This window comes from Myotis daubentonii, chromosome 14, assembly GCF_963259705.1.
Source record: "Myotis daubentonii chromosome 14, mMyoDau2.1, whole genome shotgun sequence".
NCBI lineage: Eukaryota > Metazoa > Chordata > Mammalia > Chiroptera > Vespertilionidae > Myotis > Myotis daubentonii.
In genome coordinates this window covers 29,207,578-29,230,660 of record NC_081853.1, presented here as the reverse complement: position 1 = coordinate 29,230,660, position 23,083 = coordinate 29,207,578, and the positions used below count along the sequence as shown (strand labels likewise).

Here is a 23,083-nt window from a genome sequence, read left to right as displayed (position 1 = left end):
TGGGACAACTCTGGCCAGCCATGCTCACTCCAGAGCTCCCAACGAGGTGGGCTGGAGCTGTTACTGGACCTGTAGCACCTCAACTTCTCCCTCTGACCACTGCTGTTTACTTTGCTTCTCTTTCGCAAGGCTCTTCTTAATAAATTCTGTGCATGCAAAAACAAAAAATGCTGATCAGAAGATCCTCAGACAACATTAGGGAAATATACAGACCTATTCATAGCTACAAAAAGGCAAAACAACAACAACCTGGAATGGAGAGAAAGGAGAGATGCATGGAGGAGGTGTTGGGGGAAAAAGATAAATTTGGGGAAAAATTGAGATGAGTTTGAGGCAACAGTAGGGGTGAAACAAAAATGGATTTGCCTGAAGGTGAAAGAGAGGTGGAAAAAGCTGCTCATGCAACAGAGACAAGGAACCTAAAAATCCATGCTTAGCTCTCTGTGGCTCTTTGCTAAAGGACCTTACAAGAATCTGCTTTTTAAAAATGGCCTTGCCTGCTACGGAGCAAGGCCTTTTCTAAAAAAACTAACAAAACAAACAAAAACCGCAGCTGCCCACTGTCTACGAATGAAGATGCTCCATCTCTGAGTAATGGTAAGAGCTCACAGCGAGTCTTGGTAGATCACCAGCGCCAGAGGCCGGTGGCAAGGAATTGGGAGGCAGTTCATCCCTGGAACAGGCCTCTCCCGGCCATGCGCGCAGGACCCAGAGGGCGCTGGGGGCCGGCGTGGGGACCTGGACTGGAAGGCGGAGGTAGAGGTTGGAGGTAGAGATGGGGAAGGGCTCCAGAAAGTGGAAGTCCGGGTTGAAGTAGGGACCAGGGGACTAGCCGTGGGGGCCTGAGGCCACGCTCTGATGGGACCTAGCGGAGGTGCCTAACACCATTCTAGCGGAGGGGCGGAACCCCGCGACCCAGCCGGCTGCAGCGACCATCCTCTCTTTCAGGAACCTGGGGGCCGCGTCCTGGTCCTGGTGGTGGGCCTCTTCTGGGACGGCGATGAGTGGGCAAATGCGCAGAAGAATCCCCGCTGGATGGCGACGCCTCCCGCGGGAGCGCCCAGGAGAGCGCCGGGTTGCGGGCCGACGGGCGGGTGCGCCCCCGCTCCCGGGCCCAAGAGCGCCTCGGGGACCAGCACGAGGGTGTGCCCTCCCAGAGACACTTGCAGGACCGACGTGGGCTCGGGCTGCAGCACCAGGTCGACGCCGCCGTCCAGAGGCAGCTGCAGGGCACAGCCTGCAGCCAGGACGAGCACGGAGGTGAGCGCGTCGGCGGCCCGGGGTCCCGCCGGGCCTTGCAGGCTGGGCGCCATCCGGTCTTCAGGGCCCGCGGGCTCCTCAATTCGGCGGCGCTTGGCGGGGCCGGGTCCCCCGGACTGGGGTTCCCCCCAGGGCGCAGCATGGAAGCTGGGGCTGGGGAGGCGGCTGCCTGTCATCCGAGTGGCGCTGCGGGGGCCTGGCAGAGGGCGAGTGTCACTCAGCGTCGGCGACAGGTGAGGCGGGCTGGGGGCGGGCTGGGCGAAGGGTCGGGCATCGCTGAGCGAGTCCTGGGACCTCGGGGGGTGCCTCCCGGGAGGCCCGCAGCCCCAGATTCTAGGAAAGCCTTGCGGGGCTTAGGTCTTGCCCTCCAGCGCACTGAGTGACAAAGTGGGATGTCAGGTGACCTGCGTCTCACTATAAGCCCCGCCTCCTGGCACTTGAAACAACACATTAAACATGGAACATACCTTTTTTTCTCTCTATCTGCTCAAGGACCTTCCAATCTCAGAAAATAATAGTTCCATCCTTTTTGTGCTCAGGCCCCAAACTCTTAATTTATCCTTGACTCTCTCACAGCTTTCACAAGAAATCCTGTTTTCTCTATCTTCAAAATATATCCAACTACGTGCAGCTTCATATCTCTCCTCTTGCTCCTACTTTAATGTAAGGCAGCATTCTTTATTGGGTGAATTATTGCACTCCATGAAGGTAGTGGTTTCTAAATGTTTTGTTCTTGCCTGTATTGTTGGAGTTTGGAAAAGTGCCTGGTACGTAGTAGGCACTTAATACATGTTTGTTAAATATGGCAGCTTTAAAAAGGAGCTAATGATAAAGTACAGCATAGGGCAGTGGTTCTCAACCTTGGCTGCACATTAGAATCACCTGGGACTCTTTTTTAAAATCCTGATTTCTGGGCCTCATCCTCCGGAAATTGTTTCTTTGTTATGGGGTGGGGCCACAACATTAGTAACAAAGAAACAGAATTTCCGGAGGATGAGGCCCAGAAATCAGGATTTTAAAAAGATTCCCAGGTGATTCTAGTGTGCAGCCAAGGTTGAGAACCACTGGCATAGGGAATATAGTCAATAATATTGTAATAACGATGTTGGTGCCAGGTACTGGACTTATCAGGGTGATTGTAAGGAATATAAATATCTAATTGCTATATTGTACACATGAACTAATAGGTCAGCTGTAACTAAAAAAGGGAACTAAAAGGGAACTAAAAAAAAACACTTCTAGGGATTAAATATGGAAACATGGAAGCAAGAAATTCAATGAATGGGTTAAACAAAAGTTTGGACAGAATTGAAACTGGAAATACTGAACTAGAAATAGTATGCATGGAGCTAAGAAGGTTAAAAACATATGAAATAAGAAAAGCAAACTAAAAGACATTATCAGAGAGAAAGCAGTTCTACATGACTATTGGAGATGGAAAGGGAGAACACTGAGAATAGGGAAGTACCATTACTCACAGAGATAATGAATAAGAATTCTTCAGATGTGATGATAGGAAAAAAATCATTTGTTCATTCATTTAACAAATCCAACATATACTATTTAATTTTGTAAAATTTCCTTCTCTCCTCTGAGCTTCACCAATGAGGACTGAATAAACTAATTTTTAAGGACTCAATGTAATACAAGTAAGATAGAAAGTTTGAATACAAAAAGTTAACCTTATGTTAAATTTTTACTATTATTATTCAATACCACAGCCTGATCTCTAACAAAAAACTGCAGCTTCACTTGAATATTTTAAAACCTTTTTTATTTAAAGAAAAAAATGTCAAGAATCATTTGCATAAGGAGTGGTCAGAGATGGGGTAAAGGCTTCCCATAGCCTGCAGGAAAATCTTAGAGACTTTAGACATAGGCAGTTGTAAAAGTAAGCAAGTGGTTTATGAGATTGTATTTTGGCTAATTTTCCCCTCACGAATAAATGCCATGGGGCCCCCAAGGAGCATTCCCCTACACTTTCCAGAAACCTGCCCTGCCATTGCACTGTACCAAACCTGATGCTCTCTCCAGTCCTCACTGGTGAAGCTCAGAGGAGAGAAGGAAATTTTATGAAATTAAATAGTATGTCTTGGATTTGTTTAACTTGAGTCTATAGGCCGACGCTCTATCCACTGAGCCAAACCAGTCAGGGCTGATTTGCTTAACTTAAAACAGAGATCTTTGACTTTTATCTCTATGCTTAGGGCAAAACATCTAGATGTGGAATTGCTGGGTAGCAGTGTGTGGCACCCTAACAGTAATAGATAAGGTCAAACTTCTTTCTTAAATATTTACCCTGTATCTGTGTTCCCTTTGTACCACATCCTTGACAACACTTAATATAGTTAGATTTGTAAGCATTTTCAATCTGATGGTGTAAATTGTATCCCATCATGTATTTGTGTTGTATTTCTCTGATTACTCATGAGGTTTTCATATATGTATTGGCCATTCATGTAACATCTGTGTAATAGGCCTTTTCATTGTGGTTGTCTTTTCTTTTTGTATATAACACTGTTCTCTTTAAATTTGGTGTTTGGTGGGTTTACAGTAATCTGTCTAAATGTGCATATTTAAATTTATCAGTCTTGGAAGTTGTGCTTCTTGAATGAAGATACTATAATATGTTCCAGAACTATTGGTTGATGCTCAACCACTGAGCAACACCGGCCAGGTTTGATATTTTTTTCTTAGCTACATTTAGGTTGCCCTCTTTTATGTTCTCAATCAAATTAAATTTATTTAAAAATATTTTATATCTGATAATTCATCAATTCTCCTTTTTCTTGTTTTGAATGTCTCTCACTTATTCTCACTTTATTTTGGTTTGTTTCCTTTTATGTTTTTTAAAATTTGAATTATGAATTTATAATCAGTGGAAGATTATCACTGAGAAGATACTTAGCCTTGGGCAGAAGGTGTATTCTCCTTGGAGAAATTTTGTTCTGCTTTTGCCAGGCTCACCATCAACCAGAGACTATCTTAAACTAAGCTCTCAGCTCCCCTCATCACCCCCCAACAGATTTGGTTTCATTTTACCTGGAGTCAGAGCCCAGATACATTTAAGTCCCATCTCCTTTTGTATTATGATTTTTTTCCTTTGCTTGTTAGATTATCTATTGGAGGCATTATGTTTGGGAAGCCTAGGACTTTTTTCAGGGCTGTGTGACAACTAAATAGTATTTTCTCTCTCTCATAAATGGACCATTAAAACTAAAGCTCTAGGTTGCCACAGGATGTTAGGAACCCCTATGTGTCCTCTTGTTTCAGCACCTACTTTCCTCTCTGGATTTGTGGCATGTCATCATTTTTGTTGTTGGAGGACTTCTCTTACATTTACAAGCTAAGATACACCTTTCAAAAATGTTAGAATAACATTTTATTCATCAGTTTCAAGAGTGTTGTTCTTGAGGATTTTTTGACTATTTGGTTCACATATTGCTAAAAATGGATGTTCTTAGTGATTTCTAGTATAGATTATGAAGCTTTTGCAGTAGAAGACAGTTTTGCAAACAGGGCCATCTTCTCTCTTCAAAATAACCAGATAATTTGGCTGATTAATTGATATGTTATGGGGAGAAGGAGGAAGGATGGTTGAGTGTGGTAGAAATTGTGGACAAGATGGTAGTACAGGGGAAATCCCTCCTACTGGAAGCAGAGATAGAAAATATTAAGTCATATTAAATATAGACATCTACTACTACTTTCAGGGACCAGAAATAGAGTAGAAAATCCAGTCTCTGATGGACAGCTGATATGGTGTATTTGTGGTACTGAGACTAATGGAATTTCTGCTCTTTTGAGAGGGCTGAATATCGGCCTATTGTCAATCATCAGAGTTTGAAGAGGCACTTACCACTATTTTATGGCAGTGCCTGTGGTTGATCAAAGAAAGAGGTTGAAACTGGGAATGGTCACTGTATGATTGCTTGGGGATTCGACCTGTGAGTTTTCACAGAGACAAGTTACAAGAGTCCTGCCTTAGTTCTGAGTTGTGGTCCACTTGGAAGTGGAAACTATAGAAATTATAACTGTGGAAGCAGAAGATGAATTCCCACTCAAAATGTGCCCGCTCATAAAAATTACTGAGCACATGAGAGATTCCAATGGGATTAAAAACAAATAATAGGTTTTACCTGTGAGGAAATTGAATTAATTGAGCTATTAATTCATGTTTTAAAAATTTCAGAATATAAAGGATGGAATACCACCCATGAAACAAAAATGGGAGTTTATAACACTAACTGGAGAAGTTTGAAACAAGATGAAGGAAGTAAAAATCTTGAAAAGAAAACAATATAGCCCTAACTGGTTTGGCTCAGTGGATAGAGCGTCAGCCTGCAGACTGAAGTGTCCCAGGTTTGATTCTGGTCAAGGGCATGTACCTTGGTTGCGGGCACATCCCCAGTAGGGGGTGTGCAAGAGGCAGCTGATCAATATTTCTCTCTCATTGATGTTTCTAACTATCTCTCTCCCTTCCTCTCTGTAAAGAAAAAAAAAGAAAAAAAATTAAAAAAAGAAAACAATATAATTTTTGAAATGAAAACTTTCTTATAGAAATATAAACAGAATACTGGAAACAGTTAATGAAACAGTTAGTTGGGTTAAAGAATAAAGAAAACTGGAATTAAGGCACACATACATATAACAAAATGTTAAGAGTCATGGAAGATTGAGCACTATATCTGATTGGATTTCCAGAGATGGGGATATGTGGGATATTCTAAGATATAGGGCCTACGATTTTGTGGGATTTCAGTTAAGAGATAATTCCCCATATTGATAAATTCCACTCAGCCAAATAAAAATAGAATTTACCCCAGAGACATTACAATAAAACTCTAGAACACCAAAGGAAAAGAAACATTAAAAAATATGCTAAAATTAATAGCAGAATTAAATACAGAAGGAATAACAAACTGATTAGCAGAAGACTTCTTGCTTTCAAAAACAACAAAATGGCAGAACAATGGACTAACATCTTTAGTTAAACATCACGTTAGAATTAGTGAATATGCAATAAAACATAAGAGTAAGAGAGCTTACCACACAAAAACATGTTCAGGTTTACAAAACCAAGATAGTTTATCATACATAGGACATAGTGGAAAGAACTATTAAAGGATAGTCTTCAGCAAGAAGAAAATTGTGGCTAGACTTTAAGAGTGGAACATAAGAAGAAAGAGGCAGAGAAGAATTGGTAAAGTATGTGGTAAACCTATTAGTATCGATGTTTAAAAAAATAAAATCATGTTGCCCTAGTGCCTGTGGTCGGCAAACTGCGGCTCGGGAGCCACATGCGGCTTTTTGGCCCCTTGAGTGTGGCTCTTCCTAAGCCTTAGGAGTACCCTAATTAAGTTAATAACAATGTACCTACTTATATAGTTTAAGTTTAAAAAATTTGGCTCTCAAAAAAGAAATTTCAATCGTTGTACTGTTGCTATTTGGCTCTGTTGACTAATGTGTTTGCCGACCACTGGGCCTAGCTGGTTTTGCTCAGTGGATAGTGTCAGCCTGTGGACTGAAAGGTCCGGAGTTCACTTCTATCCGGGGTTATATGCCCAGGTTGCAGGCTCATCCCTAGTAGGGGCCGTGCAGGAGGCAGCCCATCAATGATTCTCTCATCATTGATGTTTCTCTCCCTCTCCCTTCCTCTCTGAAATCAATAAAAATATATTTAAGAAATCATGTTGACTTCAGGGCCTGATCAATAATATTTTATTTCTTTAATAAAAATGTGAAGCAAATATGATAAATAAAATTTTAAATGTTAAAGTTTGATTTACATAGTAAAAAGGTCAGGGTAAAATTAAAAAGGTATGAAATGATGTGGACTAGCAGAAATGCAAACATTTTACATCAGTCTATAGGTCAAAACCACCGGGGGAACAGATTTAAAAATCCCAATGCATGCTGGAAACATCTGATAAAATCCAACAGTTACCATTATGCTGTTTTGCAGTTTTCCAGAAGGGCATCTGGACACACCAAGAAAGAGAAAACCAGTGGCTAAGAGTATACATTCATGAGAAAACCTACAAGAAAAAAACCCACGAGAAATCCCGTGAACTCTTGGTTTGGGGAGAAATGGGAGTAACTGTATGGGGCTGATCCAGTTTGAGAGAAAATAACTGATACGAAACGAAGGGGATGGAGGGGCCTGAGAATGATCTTGTAAAAAAGCCCAGCCCTGAGAAAAACATTGTCTCATATCCCTGGGCAGATTTTCCATTTCAGTGATGAGGTCCAGAATTTGCTTTCTCTTCCTACCATCTTATCTGCTTACTAGAGCCAGTCTGCACATGAAGCGCTCAGTTTCCAGGTTGTAGGATATTTAGTATAACTCTGGGGGGAGGGGCAGTTCATTCCTGGAACAGGCGTTTCCGGGCCTTGGGAGCAGGCCCCAGAGGGCGCCGGGGGCGCACCTGCGGACCTGGACTGGGGGACGGAGGTAGAGCTTGGAGCGGTGAGCTGGGGAAGCGCTCCCACAGGTGGAAGTTCAGGTTGAAGTCGGGCCCAGGCGGGCGTCTCTCTGGACTAGGCGTGGGGGCCCGAGGCCATGGCTGTCTGCCGGGGCCGTGCGGGTGGGGGCCTAACGCCGTTCCAGCGACCGAGCCGGCTGCAGGGACCATGCAGGGAGTCAGGAACCCGGGGGCCGCGTCTTCGTCCTGGTGGTGGGCCTCTACTGGGACGGCGATGTGTGGGGCAAATGCGCAGAAGAATCCCTGCTGGATGGCGACGCCTCCCGCGGGAGCGCCCAGGAGAGCGCCGGGTTGCGGGCCGACGGGCGGGTGCGCCCCCGCTCCCGGGCCCCAGAGCGCCTCGGGGACCAGCACGAGGGTGTGCCCCCCCAGAGACACTTGCAGGACCGACGTGGGCTCCGGCTGCAGCACCAGGTCGACGCCGCCGTCCAGAGGCAGCTGCAGGGCACAGCCTGCAGCCAGGACGAGCACGGAGGTGAGCGCGTCGGCGGCCCGGGGTCCCGCCGGGCCTTGCAGGCTGGGCGCCATCCCGTCTTCAGGGCCCGCGGGCTCCTCAATTCGGCGGCGCTTGGCGGGGCCGGGTCCCCCGGACTGGGGTCCCCCCCACGGCGCAGCATGGAAGCTGGGGCTGGGGAGGCGGCTGCCTATCATCCGAGTGGCGCTGCGGGCGGTGCTGCGGGGGCCTGGCAGAGGGCGAGTGTCACTCAGCGTCGGCGACAGGTGAGGCGGGCTGGGGGCGGGCTGGGCGAAGGACCGCGCGTTGCGGGGGGAGTTCTCGGAGCTCCTGGGTCACCTGTCCGGAGGCCGGCCGTCCAGCTTGTGGGGAGCCCGCGCCTTGGCTTTGAATCTTTGGCTCCTCGTGCTGACCTGTGCGCGTAGGGAGGACCGAGGAAGTTGCAATAGAGGCCCCGGGAACCAAACTCTCACTTCTCACTAAGCTCCACCCCTTCCGAGGCCCCGCCCCCAAGAGATCCAGCCCAGTATCCGTGTCTGTGGTTGGTGGGTCACTATGAGGAAATACTTCCATAGTCCTCTAGGGGGCAGAGTACTGGTCTAGGGAAAAAATGATATCCCAGTAACAACTTGAAACCGCTTACTTTTGGGACTGATGTTTTCCTTTGATTTCAGGCATTCTAGAAAAAAAGACCACTCCACTAGACCACTCAGTTCCCAGCATCAAACGGACCCACCCAAATACTCCTTGAAATTTCTTTTTTTATATATAGATTTTTAAAATATTTTTATTGATTTTTTACAGAGAGGAAGGGAGAGAGATAGAGAGTCTGAAACATCGATGAGAGAGAAACATCGATCAGCTGCCTCCTGCACATCTCCCACTGGGGATGTGCCCGCAACCCAGGTACATGCCCTTGACCAGAATCGAACCCGGAACCCTTGAATCTGCAGGCGGATGCTCTATCCACCAAGCCAAACCAGCCAGGGCTGTTTGTTTTCTTTAAAGATTGTCTTTGGGATATTGATATGGATGGCATTGAACCTGGAGCTCACTTAGGATACTATGGAAATTTTAACATTAGTTTTTCCAATCCGTAATCATGGGGCATCTTTCTATTTGTCTTCTTTAATTTCTTTCATCAATATTTTATACTATTTACTTATTTTTTTATATTTTTTATTGATTTTTTACAGAGAGGAAGGGAGAGAGATAGAGAGTTAGAAACATCGATGAGAGAGAAACATCGATCAGCTGCCTCCTGCACATCTCCTACTGGGGATATGCCCGCAACCCAGGTACATGCCCTTGACCGGAATCGAACCTGGGACCTTTCAGTCCGCAGGCCGACGCTCTATCCACTGAGCCAAACCGGTTTTGGCAATATTTTATACTATTTAATGTATAAGCCTTTCACCTCCTTTGTTAAGTTTATTCCTAAGTATTTTTTTTTCTATCATTTGAATTGTTTTCTTAAACTTTTTCATGTAGTTTGCTGTTTGTGTATAGTAATGACACTGATTTTTGTATTCTGCAACTTCAATGAATTTATTATTGCTAATGGTTTTGTTGTTGTTGTGGAGTCTTTAGGGTTTTGTACACATACAATCATATAATCTGCAGATAGAGATGTTACTTCTTCCTTTCTGATTTTGGATGGGGAAATGGGATCTGAGAGGCTGAATATACAAAACAATGGCCAGACCACATATGACAACAGAATTCTGACCCACACCTTTGTAGCAAGCAGCCCAGAAGGAAAACCATAACCTCTGCAGCAACTGGCCCCAAATGTTCAGGACTTGGTCAGCTTTTCTAATTTCCACCCCGACTTCCAACTCGGGGCCAACTTGAGAAAGCCAAACCTGCTATGCCTAAGACTCAAAGCACACAAGCCAATCCAATTACATAGGATATCCTGCTTCTAGTTAGCCTGCCTCCAGCTTTCCCCGGCCAACAACCTCCAAACATACCCGAAGCCCTCTCCTTTCTCCACCATAAAGCTTTCCTACTCCCTGGCTTACCTATAAGTTTGTCAAATGCAAGCAAGTGACAGGGCTGACACCGTTGCTCTAACAAGCTCTGAGTAAATAGCCTCTGCTTGTTCTAATTCAGTGGTTCTCAACCTTCCTAATGCCGCGACCCTTTAATACAGTTCCTCATGTTGTGGTGACCCCCAACCATAAAATTATTTTCGTTGCTACTTCATAACTGTAATTTTGCTACTGTTTTGTATCGTCATGTAAATATCTGATATGCAGGATGTATTTTCATTGTGACAAATTGAACATAATTAAAGCATAGTGATTAATCACAAAAACAATATGTAATTATATAAGTGTTTTCCGATGGTCTTAGGCGACCCCTGTGAAAGGGTCGTTCGACCTCCAAAGGGGTCATGACCCACAGGTTGAGAACTGCTGTTCTAATTGAAGTGGGCTTTCTTTATTTTCAGTTTTCCTGGAGGTCCCTGTGTGATAGAGTCAGCACTGCCCATCCCCGTGGACCTCAGCCTTCAAAGAGGTACAGCACCCATGGAGGCACCTTTTGCCTTGATACTCTCAGTTTATGGAGTCTGGGCCAATGTGCTGAGCAGTAGCTTCTTGGCTATTTACTCTTAGTTCGGTATCAGGTTTGTGTGTGTGTGTGTGTGTGTGTTTTAAGATTTCAAAATTGATTTTCAGAGAGAAATATCAATATGAGAGTAGAACATCGATCTGCCTCCTGCACACCCCATATCGGGGATTGAGCCCACAACCCGGGCATGTACTCTGACTGGAAATCAAAATAGCAACTTTTTGGTGCATGGGACAACCCCCGTCAACTGAGCCACACCAGTCAGACCTGGTACCAGGTTTTGTTACTGGTTCCATTTATTTGGCATCCTTGGTGGAATCAAGCCATTTTTTCTCATCTCCTTGTGCTCTCTGTCATGTTCCCATTTTGCATTTGCTGACTCAAAGTGTTGTTTGTCACAAGAACGAGAAACTTAGGGTATATGACACAGTAATAGGTCCTCCGAGCCTGTTGCTCAGGCCAGCATCACAGTCTGGTCAGTTTGCAGTTCTCACCAGACTGGTATCCATTTGGAGAAACTTTGCTGTGGCTTATCAATAAAACCAAGAGGTTCTCCTCTCCGGATTTTCTTTTTGTCCTGAAAGTTTGGAATTGACTCAGAAAGAGTGTTTTCTCTGGTTTTCCTCCTGCTAGGGGGTGTAGACTGTCAGTTGTGCATTCAGAGGCAGCCAACCATCATGTTGGGGGCCTAAGACATAAGGTGCACAGGTATCATGTTTTACCCACCTTTCACAGCTCTTATGGGGTAATCTAAGTCTAAATCCTCTCCTCTTCCAGGAAAAATGCCTGCTTCTTATATGTAGTCTTTTTTTACAATCCTAATCCTTGTGCCTATCTTTTGAAATGACATAACTTCACCAAGGATGATTTGACTTGAACAAAACTGTTTATTTGAAAGGTGCATTAGAAAAGAAAGGGAATATTTCTAAGGTTCAAATTATATGAGCTCCATATAGGTGGTTCTGAATTCTGGATTTTATTTATTTTTTTAAATATACTTTTATTGATTTCAGAGAGGAAGGGAGAGGGAGATAGAGATAGAAACATCAATGATGCAGTTCTCACCAGACTGGTATCCATTTGGAGTAACTTTGCTGTGGCTTATCAATAAAACCAAGAGGTTCTCCTCTCCTGATTTTCTTTTTGTCCTGAAAGTTTGGAATTGACTCAGAAAGAGTGTTTTCTCTGGTGTTCCTCCTGCTAGGGGGTGTAGACTGTCAGTTGTGCATTCAGAGGCAGCCAACCATCATGTTGGGGGCCTACGACATAAGGTGCACAGGTATCATGTTTTACCACCTTTCACAGCTCTTATGGGGTAATCAAAGTCTAAATCCTCTCCTCTTCCAGGAAAAATGCCTGCTTCTTATATGTAGTCTTTTTTACAATCCTAATCCTTGTGCCTATCTTTTGAAATGACATAACTTCACCAAGGATGATTTGACTTGAACAAAACTGTTTATTTGAAAGGTGCATTAGAAAAGAAAGGGAATATTTCTAAGGTTCAAATTATATGAGCTCCGTATAGGTGGTTCTGAATTTTATTTTATTTATTTTTAAAATATATTTTTATTGATTTCAGAGAGGAAGGGAGAGGGAGATAGAGATAGAAACATCAATGATGAGGGAGAACCATTGATTGGCTGCCTCCTGCATGCCCTCTACTGGGGATGGAGGCCACAACTGGAGTATGTGCCCTTGACTGGAATTGAACCTGGGACCCTCCAGTCTGCAGGCCAATGCTCTATCCACTGAGACAAACCAGCTAGGGCCTGAGTTCTGGCTTTTAGGGAACCAGGAAGAAGCAATGAAAAATTCAAATGTGGAGCAGAAAATGTATTCCCATTCAAAGTATGTCCACAAAACAAATTTCTTTGCCCAGGAGAAAATCAGTCTTATTTCATGTTGCCAAATAATTGGAGATTTTATGCCAGAGGAAGTTGAATTATTGAGCTAATTGATATAGAAATTGAAAAGAGAGATAAGGCTAGGGACATTAGTTAAGCAGCTCCAACATTTCTCTATTAGAAGTCCCACAGATTGGAGAGGGGTTTTAATAGCCCAAGAGATACTGACTCATTCTTTTTTGAGATTTTAAGAAAATAGTCAATTCTTCAGATTTAGAAAGCTCACTGAGTTGCAGCAGGCAACATTTTTACTGCTAAACACATCAGGTTGAAACTGTGGAACATCAAAGTCAAGAAAAATACTGAAGTAAATAGCCTAATCTCCTACAAAGGAATGGCAATACAAATGACAGAAGACTTCCGAACTGTGACAGTAAATGGCAGGGAAAACAACAGAGCAGCCTTTAAAGTAGTGAGAGAGTATAGGCATTATTTTAGAATTCCAAACCAAGCTAGAATTATACAAGTCTGAAGGTTTAATTGAAATATGTGCAGGCATATAAAACTAAGATTTCTACACAGGCCACAGCTGAAGGAATTTGAAAGAGTATTCCTTGGTAAGAAAAAAAATGAGGACAGAATGGAGTGGAATGCAAGAACAGAAGGTGAGCAAAGATACTGGCAAAGCATGTTGGTAAGTCTAAATAATTATTAATGTTCAACAGAAAAAAGCTAGTATCTTGATATTAGCTTTATCACTAATAATTTATTTCATTGTAAAATAGGAGGCAAACCTAGAAAAATAATTTAAAAATTAGGAATGGTGGGTATATGGTTGCAATAAACAAAGAAAAAAAACAAAGAAGAACCAAGGGTGGAATTAGAATCATATAAAATAATGTAAAATAACCAAAATGCGAAGATACTGTTAGAAGGTCTGTCAGTGTAAATGACCACATGAATAGATTTAAAAAGGAACTACAATAAGTCATCTTATACATACAGAAAAATTAGTTTCAAAATTTAACATTTAAAACCTTTAAAGTGACCCTGCAGTTACTGCCTTTCCCTTCCACATTCTCTTCTGAAGTCAGAAGGGCATGCAATTTTTAAAATCCCTGAAGCCCCAAGCTTGGTCTCATTTGCTCTGTTGCCAGCTTTCTGTATGTACCCAAAGACTCAAAGAATGAATGTAGCTACTTTATGTATACACACAAACAATAAAATTCCAACATGCAGAATAATCTGAGAAAGTCTTTGTAGTCAGCCCCAAACAACACAAAAATCCAAAATTTTTAATGACTAGAAAGACCGAAAACTAATTTCTTTAGTAGGGTAAGGGTTATCTACCAAGCATGTACAGAAAAGATTACAATTTATGGTAAAATTTAGAAGCACCTACATTTACACAAGTTATAAGACAGGATGCCCCTATTACTGTTCAACCTGGACTTGAAGTGATGTCTAATAAAGGAGACTAAGGAATAACATGTAAGAGGCTTGTCAAAAAAGACAATTTCTCATGCTAGCCGGTTTACTCGGTGTTTAGAGTACTGGCCTGTGGAGTGAAGGGTCTCAGGTTCAATTCTGGTCAAGGGCAGGAGCCTCGGTCACAGGCTTGGTCCCAGCCGTGGTCTGGGCACATGTGGGAGGCAACCAATCGATGTGTCTCACATCGATGTTTCTCTCTGTCTCTCCCCCTCCCTTCCATTCTCTCTAAAAAAAAAAATCAATGGAAAAAATATCCTCAGGTGAGGTTTAACAACAACAACAACAAGACAATTTCTCACTATTTGGAAATAGTATTGTTTTTATCAGTCAAGCAAGAGAATCTACAAATAAGCCATTAAAGAAATTAAATAATTTTTCTGGATACCAGATCAATATGAGAATAAATTATTTCCATATGCCAGTACCAATGTACAAAATATATCTGGGATCTTAGAACTATAAAAATACAGTCTTTAGAACTACATTTCCAGGACAGGAAAATTATATTAAAAATATAAGAAAATACTGGAAAAGAGTTGATACTTTGGGGGAAAAAACCTCCACAAACCCAGCAATATAGTTAAATCATTTGCTTACCTAGTCATTAAGAAGAGAGGAGGGAGCACGGTCATTGGTCCCCATTCTGTTTGTTTTGTACCCAACTGACATTTGCCCACATGTAGCTATTTGCTAGATCCTCCCCAGGGGCTGGTGGCATGGATATTAGGGCCCAAACCCATTAAACAAAAGAAATTTAGTAATTACTCTAATTTGGGAGAAAAGAGGTATAGTGGTAGGTTACTGGGGAAGGGAAGTATTTTTAGAGCAAAGTACTGGTGTCAAGGTTTGAAGCAAAACTAAGGGGAATGGAACTGCTTAAAGGTGACCTATATAAAGAAAACAACCTAAGTAGCAATCTGAATGTACACTGTATTTTAAAAATATTTCTTAAATAGTATACTCATTGGGGGACACTAGTTAATAAATTACATACGTTTCAAGTGCACAATTTTATATAATACATCCTCTGTATATAGCATTGTGTGCTCACCACCCAAAGTCAAGTATCCTGTGTTTGAAGCAGCATTTCTCTGCTACTTTGTGATCTTTCTTCCCAATGTTTTAGTCTACCATTGATGGAAAATTCTGCAAAGCGTCCTGCATCAAGAGTATCTGTCTTTATCCATTCTTGTAGGATGTGCACTATCCACACAAGCGCTATCAGAATCCCTTCTCCTGGTCCTCAGCCCCGTGGGGCGGGACTGCAGCAGCTCATTCCCAGAACAGGCGTTTCCGGGCCTTGGGAGCAGGCCCCAGAGGGCGCCGGGGGCGCACCTGCGGACCTGGACTGGGGGACGGAGGTAGAGCTTGGAGCGGTGAGCTGGGGAAGCGCTCCCACAGGTGGAAGTTCAGGTTGAAGTCGGGCCCAGGCGGGCGTCTCTCTGGACTAGGCGTGGGGGCCCGAGGCCATGGCTGTCTGCCGGGGCCATGCGGGTGGGGGCCTAACGCCGTTCCAGCGACCGAGCCGGCTGCAGGGACCATGCAGGGAGTCAGGAACCCGGGGGCCGCGTCCTCGTCCTGGTGGTGGGCCTCTACTGGGACGGCGATGTGTGGGGCAAATGCGCAGAAGAATCCCTGCTGGATGGCGACGCCTCCCGCGGGAGCGCCCAGGAGAGCGCCGGGTTCCGGGACGACGGGCGGGTGCGCCCCCGCTCCCGGGCCCAAGAGCGTCTCGGGGACCAGCACGAGGGTGTGCCCTCCCAGAGACACTTGCAGGACCGACGTGGGCTCCGGCTGCAGCACCAGGTCGACGCCGCCGTCCAGAGGCAGCTGCAGGGCACAGCCTGCAGCCAGGACGAGCACGGAGGTGAGCGCGTCGGCGGCCCGGGGTCCCGCCGGGCCTTGCAGGCTGGGCGCCATCTCGTCTTCAGGGCCCGCGGGCTCCTCAATTCGGCGGCGCTTGGCGGGGCCGGGTCCCCCGGACTGGGGTCCCCCCCAGGGCGCAGCATGGAAGCTGGGGCTGGGGAGGCGGCTGCCTATCATCCTAATGGCGCTGCGGGGGCCTGGCAGAGGGCGAGTGTCACTCAGCGTTGGCGACAGGTGAGGCGGGCTGGGGGCGGGCTGGGCGAAGAGCCGCGCGTCGCGTCGCGTCACGGGGCAAGTCCTCGGAGCTCCTGGGCGTCCTACCTGGGGGCCTGCAGTCTGGCTGGTGGGAACCTGCGTCTGGGCTTCGAATCTTTATACGCCCCGCTGGCCCAGGCGTGCGTGCCCCGTACGCCCGGATCCAGCCTATCACAGGTTCTGGCTAAGCCCCGCCCCTTCCGAGGCTCCGTCCCGCGGAGATGGTGGCAACTTGGGCGCCCAATATCCGCGGCTGTGGTTGGTAAGTCACGGTAAGGAGGCCCCAAAGGGCCGAACAACCGTGATGCTCTAGGCTTGATGTCCAGTGTAGTTCCTGTTGGTTTTGGATTTGACCTCGGATGCGGAGGACATTATCACCCGGACACCGATTAGGTTTCTAGTCTCACCAACAGAACGCTGTCCCAGGACACCGACAGGTAAGACCATCTTCCCCCAGGCCCATCCCCTAGTGACCTGCGCGTGTCTCTTTTGGAGCAATAGTGGGGTGCGTTTTTTGGGTTACATCATTATTTTCTGTTTGCCTAAATTGTAAATTACTGTCAGGTCCTTTCAGTCGTGTTAGAATGGAGTGTGTTAATAGCAGCCTCCATACAATCAACTTACGACTATATATACATATCAGTGTAGTACTATCGTCATTATTATGCTACCATGAGCAGAAAAGTTTGACCTAAACTACAGCGGCGAAGTGTATCTGTTTTGAGCCCAGTGTACAGATAAACATGCCACGCAGAAGGATTTTGTCCCGGAGCCCGGAACCAGCAGAGCTGGGCGGAAACGGGAAACGGCACTTTAAGATGATGCAGGATCGGGGCTTTAGTCGGAATGTCGGTTAAAGGTGTGTCTGCGTGGTGTGCGTGGTGTGCGTGGCGTGCGTGGCGTACGTGGCTGCAAAAGCGAAGGTGTGGCTCAATGCGTTAGCTGGTGTTGACAGGAGTAAACGCCCAACACTGACTTTGTAACATGTAACTCTTTCATGTGGTGACGGAGGAGAAGGAAATATTTCCTTCTACCCCTGTCAGGTTCCAGGGGTGGTTTATGCTTTTGGTCAGGGCCCTGCTTGTTAGTGACGAAGTCGTAAGGGAACTCAGACTTTCCGGGCTGCACTGGGGGATTTTGCCAGCACTACAGGCTGCATCTGCCCTTACGGCCTGATTTCCTGTCTCCCTGTCCGTGCGGGCGGAAATTCCCCGTAGGTGGCACGACCCTGTGGCGGTCCCCGCCGGGCAAAGGTGCACGCGGTTGGTACCTACACCCAGGCTGCCAGGCGATGGGAACAGCTGCTGTGTTTCCGGTGTCTGGGTAGAGGGCGCCGTGGTGGGAGGAGCTGGCAGGAAAGAATCGCTTTGGCCCTGGAGAATTCTGTCTTCCATCCGTGAACATTCCACGTTCGATGACTAATGGGGGCAACATTCAGGAGAGGGAGGGTGAAGGTGCCATGGTGTAACAGGCAGATGGACGAGTTGAAAGCTGGCCAGGACTCCAGGCGGAGCTCTAGGCTCCTGGCCTGGCCAGTAGTGGGGTTCTGAACCCAGTGGCGCTGCTAGCCTGACCTCAGCACCTCACCTGTGAGCTCATCCTTGCCCTGTGCCCTGTGAATCCTCCCTGTGAACTCCCTGTCCGCTGAGTCAAACCAGCTAGGGCTGGACTTAGCTTTGTGGGAAGATTTTAAATGGCTAATTCAATTAAAAAAATATTGTTAGGTCTATTCAAACATTCTATTTCTTCTGAAGTCAGTTTTGGTAATTTGTGTTTTTATAGGAATGTGTCCATTTTTATTTTATAATCCTCACACGAGAATATATTTTTACTGACTTTAGAGCAGTGGTTCTCAACCTGTGGGTCGCGACCCCTTGGGGCAGGGGTCCTCAAACTTTTTAAACAGGGGGCCAGTTCACTGTCCCTCAGACCGTTGGAGGGCCGGACTATAGTTTTTTTTAAAAAAACTATGAACAAATTCCTATGCACACTGCACATATCTTATTTTGAAGTAAAAAACCAAAACAGGAACAAATACAATATTTGTATTTGCATGTGGCCCGCGGGCCGTAGTTTGAGGACCCCTGCCTTTGGGGGTCGAACGACCCTTTCACAGGGGTCACCTAAGACCATCGGAAAACACTTATATAATTACATATTGTTTTTGTGATTAATCACTATGCTTTAATTATGTTCAGTTTGTAACAATGAAAATACATCCTGCATATCAGATATTTACATTATGATTCATAACAGTAGCAAAATTACAGTTAGGAAGTAGCAACGAAAATAATTTTATGATTGGGGGTCACCACAACATGAGGAACTGTATTAAAGGGTCGTGGCATTAGGAAGGTTGAGAACCACTGCTTTAGAGAAAGAGGGAGAGAGAGAGAGAGGAGAAAGAGAGAAACATTTATGTGAGAGAGAAACGTTGATATGCCCTGTCCGGAGATCAAACCTGCAACCTAGGTATGAACTGAATCCACCAACTTTTTGATGCACAGGGTGAGGCTCCAACCAACTGAGCCACCTGGCCAGGGCTAGGAATTTGCCCATTTTATCTAACTCATCTTTTGTTGACATACAGATGGGTTTTTGTTTTTTTTAAAATATATATATTTTTTTAGCAAGAGGAAGGGAGATAGAGGGACAGAAACATCAGTGATGAGAGAGAATCATGGATCAGCATGGGATCGAGTCTGCAACTGGGGCATATGCCCTGACCAGGAATTGAACTGTGTGACCTCCTGGCTCATAGGTCAGCACTCAACCACTGAGCCACACCAGCCAGGCACATAAAGATGTTTATAATATTTTCTTTTTCTTTTTTTAAAATATATTTTATTGATTTTTTACAGAGAGGAAGGGAGAGAGCCAGAGAGCCAGAAACATCGATGAGAGAGAAACATCGATCAGCTGCCTCCCGCACATCCCCCACTGGGGAAGTGCCCGCAACCCAGGCACATGCCCCTGACCGGAATCGAACCCGGGACCCCTCAGTCCGCAGGCCGACGCTCCATCCGCTGAGCCAAACCGGCTTTGGCTATAATATTTTCTTATAATCCTTTTTACCCAGTTCAAAATATTTTCCAATTTCCTTGTGGATTCTTCTTTGGATTATATAGAAATGTGTTGCTTAATTTACAAATATTTTGAAAATTTCCAGAGTTTTGTTTTTGTTGACTTATAGCTTAATTCTATTGCATTCAGAGAACAAAATTTAGTGAAACTGATTTTTTGGCCCAGAATGTGGTCTGTTCTGTGCATTTTAAAAGAATATATATTCTGCAGTTTTTGGATGGAGTGTTTCATATATGTCAAATTGAGTTAGTTAATAGTGGTGTTTAAATGTTCTCTATTTTTGATGATTTTCTTTCTAATTGTTCTGCCAATTTTTGAGAGTGAAGTATTAAGACCTCCGGTTATACTTGTTGAATTGCCTATTCTGTCTTTAATCCTGTCCTTTTTCTTCATATATTTTAGGGCTCTGTTGTTATAGGTGAATGTACATTTACAATTATTATATAGTCCCAGTTTATTTACCTTTTTATCATCATAAAATAGCTCTTTTCTAATAATAATAATAAATCCTGCCTTAAAGTTTACTTTCTTCCAATATTAATATAGCCACTCCAGCTCTCTTACCTATGGTTACTTTGAATCTTGAGGATGTCTCTCTCTCTCTCTCTTTGCTGCAAAAAGCTTTATTGTTTCATTTGGTCCAGTGCATGGGAGAGGGCTTCAGGGTGGTTAAAAGAATGACTAGTAGTTTCGGGAAGAGGCTCAGGTAAAAGCCAGACACCAGGGGAATGCAGAGGAGCCTCTCAAAGGCCTCTGGGCTCCAAAGTCCTTGAGTGTGAGCCTCTCGGAAGAGATACTCGCCCAGCCCAGCCTGGGGCCAACCAGCCTGTGGATGGATGTTGGTCAGGTGTAGCCTATCTTCTTGATGAGTTTCACCTCCTCACCCAGGAAGTGGTTCTCCAGGAATCACAGAGCTGCGGGTCTGTGCGGGTAGAACCAGGGCCTGCAGCTCCAAAAGGGCCTGGTTCAGGTTCCTCTCCAATGCCAGGGCGGCTTCCATGGCGTCCTGAGTTTTGCCCACTCATCTGGGGAGGCTTCAGCACGTCCTGGAAAAGAATGCGGCCACCACTGCGCTGGTTTTACAACTTTGAGATGCTCAGCGCCCTCTCGATTTTTCTCTGCCAACTCGCAGAAGAAGCGGCCCACGCCCTCGAGAGCCACATCGTCCCTATCGAAATGGAAGCCCAGAGAGAGGTAGGTGTGGGAGGCCCGCAGATGCAGGCTGGCCAGGTGGTTGGCCTCAGCCTCCACCTCGGTGGAATAATTCTGACGTATATGGGAGCACATGGTTGTTTGGCAATAAGGAGTTAAGGTAGAAAAACCCCCCGGTGTGTTGGTTGGTCCAGGAGGTGGTTCTGAAGGTGGTGACTGGATGAGACCCAGGAGAGTGGCTGGAGGCTGGAAGAAGGGGCGTCCTGGGGTCTGTTCTATCCAAAACTATTGAAGCAAGAGACAGATCCGGGACCGCTGAGGGCACTGCTTGAGGATGTCTCTTATAGACAGCACACAATTGGATCTTGCTTTTTATTTTATTTTATTTTATTTTTTAAATATATATTTTATTGATTTTTTACAGAGAGGAAGGGAGAGAGATAGAGAGTTAGAAACATCGATGAGAGAGAATCATTGATCAGCTGCCTCCTGCACATCTCCCACTGGGGATATGCCCGCAACCCAGGTATATGCCCTTGACCGGAATCGAACCTGGGACCTCTCAGTCCACAGGCCGACGCTCTATCCACTGAGCCAAACCGGTTTCGCCTGGATCTTGCTTTTTAAATCCATTCTAACAATTCCTACTTTCTACCATGAGGATCGAAAGGTTGGTAACTGCTGGTTAGATCATGTGTATTTATGGTAGTTATTGATATCGTTGCATTTGCACTTGCCATTTTAATATTTGTTTTCTAATTGTCCTGTCTTTTTTTTGTTCCTCTGTTGCTCCTTGAAAGGAGAAAATAATTTTTCTTTTGTAAAATAAATATTTTGTGTGTGTATCATTATAAATTTCTCTGTTGATTTTTTTAAACCATATTATTTTGAGCTGTTCTCTTTGTGGTGGGGATCTAAGAATCACAATATGCATCTTATAAAAATTTACTTAAGATAATATTAACTTAATTTCAATAATATATAGAAATTTTGCTCCAGTAGAACTCCATTCCCTCTTCTTTGTTCTATATTCTCATCTATATTATACTTATGTTATGAATCCAGTAATATAGTGTTTAATTATTGCATTATACAGACATGTCTTTTAAGGAACTTAAGAGAAGACATGAGAGACTATATTTATAGCATTTAAAAATAATAGATTTTACTTTTCAGCATAGTTTTAGGTTCACACATGTGTAGTTTCTCCAACTGTCACATCCTGCACCAGCATGGTACATTTGTTGCAACTGATGAACCTAATTGACACATCATCACCCAAAGCCCATAGTGTACATTAGGGTTCACTCTTGGTGTTGTACATTCTATGATTTTGATGAAAGCAAAATGACATGTATTCATCATTATGGTATACAGAATAATTTTATTGCCTTAAAAATGCTCTGCTCTCCCTATTCATTCTTTCCCTGTCCATAACCCCTTGCAATCACTAATCTTTTTACTGTATCCATAATATTGCCTTTTCTGGAATGCCATGTAGTTGCAGTCATACAGTTGCAGCCTTTTCAGATTGGTTTTTTAACCGAGTAACATGCACTTAAGGTCTCTTTATGGCTGATAACTGATTTATTTTTGTATTGAATGATATTCCATTGTCTGCACTCACCACAGTTTACTTATTCACCTATAGGACATCTTACTTGCTTCCACGTTTCGGCAATTATGAGTAAGCCTGCTATAAACACTTGAGTGTAGGTTTTACTCCTTTGGGTAAATACCAAAGAACACAGTGTGGGGCAGATGGTAAGAGTATATTTAATTTTGTAAGAAACTGCCAAACTGTCTTCCAAAGTGGCTGGCAGTGCCACTTTGCATCCTCACTCTCATTGAATGAATGTTCCTGTTTCTCCTCATCTTTGTTAGCATTTGGTGTTGTCGTCCGTGTTTTAGATTTTTGCCATTTTAATAGACATAATATTGGTAGCTCATTGTTTTAATTTTCATTTCTCTGATGACACATGATGTGGAGGCACCTTTCCAGGTGCTTATTTGCCATCTTTATAGTTTTCTTTGGTGAGGTGTCTGTTCAGCTCTTTTGCCCATTTTAAATATATTTTTATTGATTTCAGAGAGGAAGGGAAAGGGAGAGAGAGAGAAACATCAATGATGAGAGAACCATTGATCGACTGCCTCCTGCACTCTCTCTACTGGGGATTGAGCCCACAACTTGGCTATGTGCCCTGGCCAGGAATTGAACTGGAGACTCCTTCATGTATGGGACAATGCTCAATCGACTGAGCCACACCATCTTGACTAACCATTCAGTTTTTAAAAATATAAAAGTCTTAAAGCTTTCTCCATGTAGGTCTTGGGAATTTCTTTTTAGGTTCATTCTTATGGTTTAACTAGAGGCCCGAAATGCATGAACGGGTAGGGTCCCTAGGCTTGGTTGGGGATCAGGGCTGATCTGTGGGGTGACCAACGGGGTGATCGGGGCCCCCGCTTGCACCCGCCTTGGCCTGGCACTGCCCGCTCATCTGCTCCACCATCCTGCCGCGATTAAGTTCTGGTCGTTGGGATCATTGGGGCCAGCAGCCCCTCCACTGTCACCAGCTGCCAGCACAGCATCGTGGATGCCCATCATGTTTCATGCT

The 23,083-nt window shown here is 44.6% G+C and overlaps 2 protein-coding genes and 1 pseudogene across 2 annotated transcripts; all 3 read right to left on the bottom strand.

The window, feature by feature from the left end:
* Positions 1 to 667: 667 nt before the first annotated feature.
* On the bottom strand, positions 668 to 1,436 carry LOC132215414 (proline-rich protein 23A-like; annotated as a pseudogene).
* Positions 1,437 to 7,625: 6,189 nt separating this feature from the next.
* Positions 7,626 to 8,396, bottom strand: LOC132215145 (proline-rich protein 23C-like). Its single transcript, XM_059662912.1, has one exon. The coding sequence runs from the start codon at positions 8,394 to 8,396 to the stop codon at positions 7,626 to 7,628; it is 771 nt and encodes a 256-aa protein (XP_059518895.1).
* A 6,987-nt stretch (positions 8,397 to 15,383) lies between these two features.
* On the bottom strand, positions 15,384 to 16,154 carry LOC132215144 (proline-rich protein 23C-like). The gene has a single exon (XM_059662911.1). The coding sequence runs from the start codon at positions 16,152 to 16,154 to the stop codon at positions 15,384 to 15,386; it is 771 nt and encodes a 256-aa protein (XP_059518894.1).
* Between the last annotated feature and the right edge of the window lie 6,929 nt (positions 16,155 to 23,083).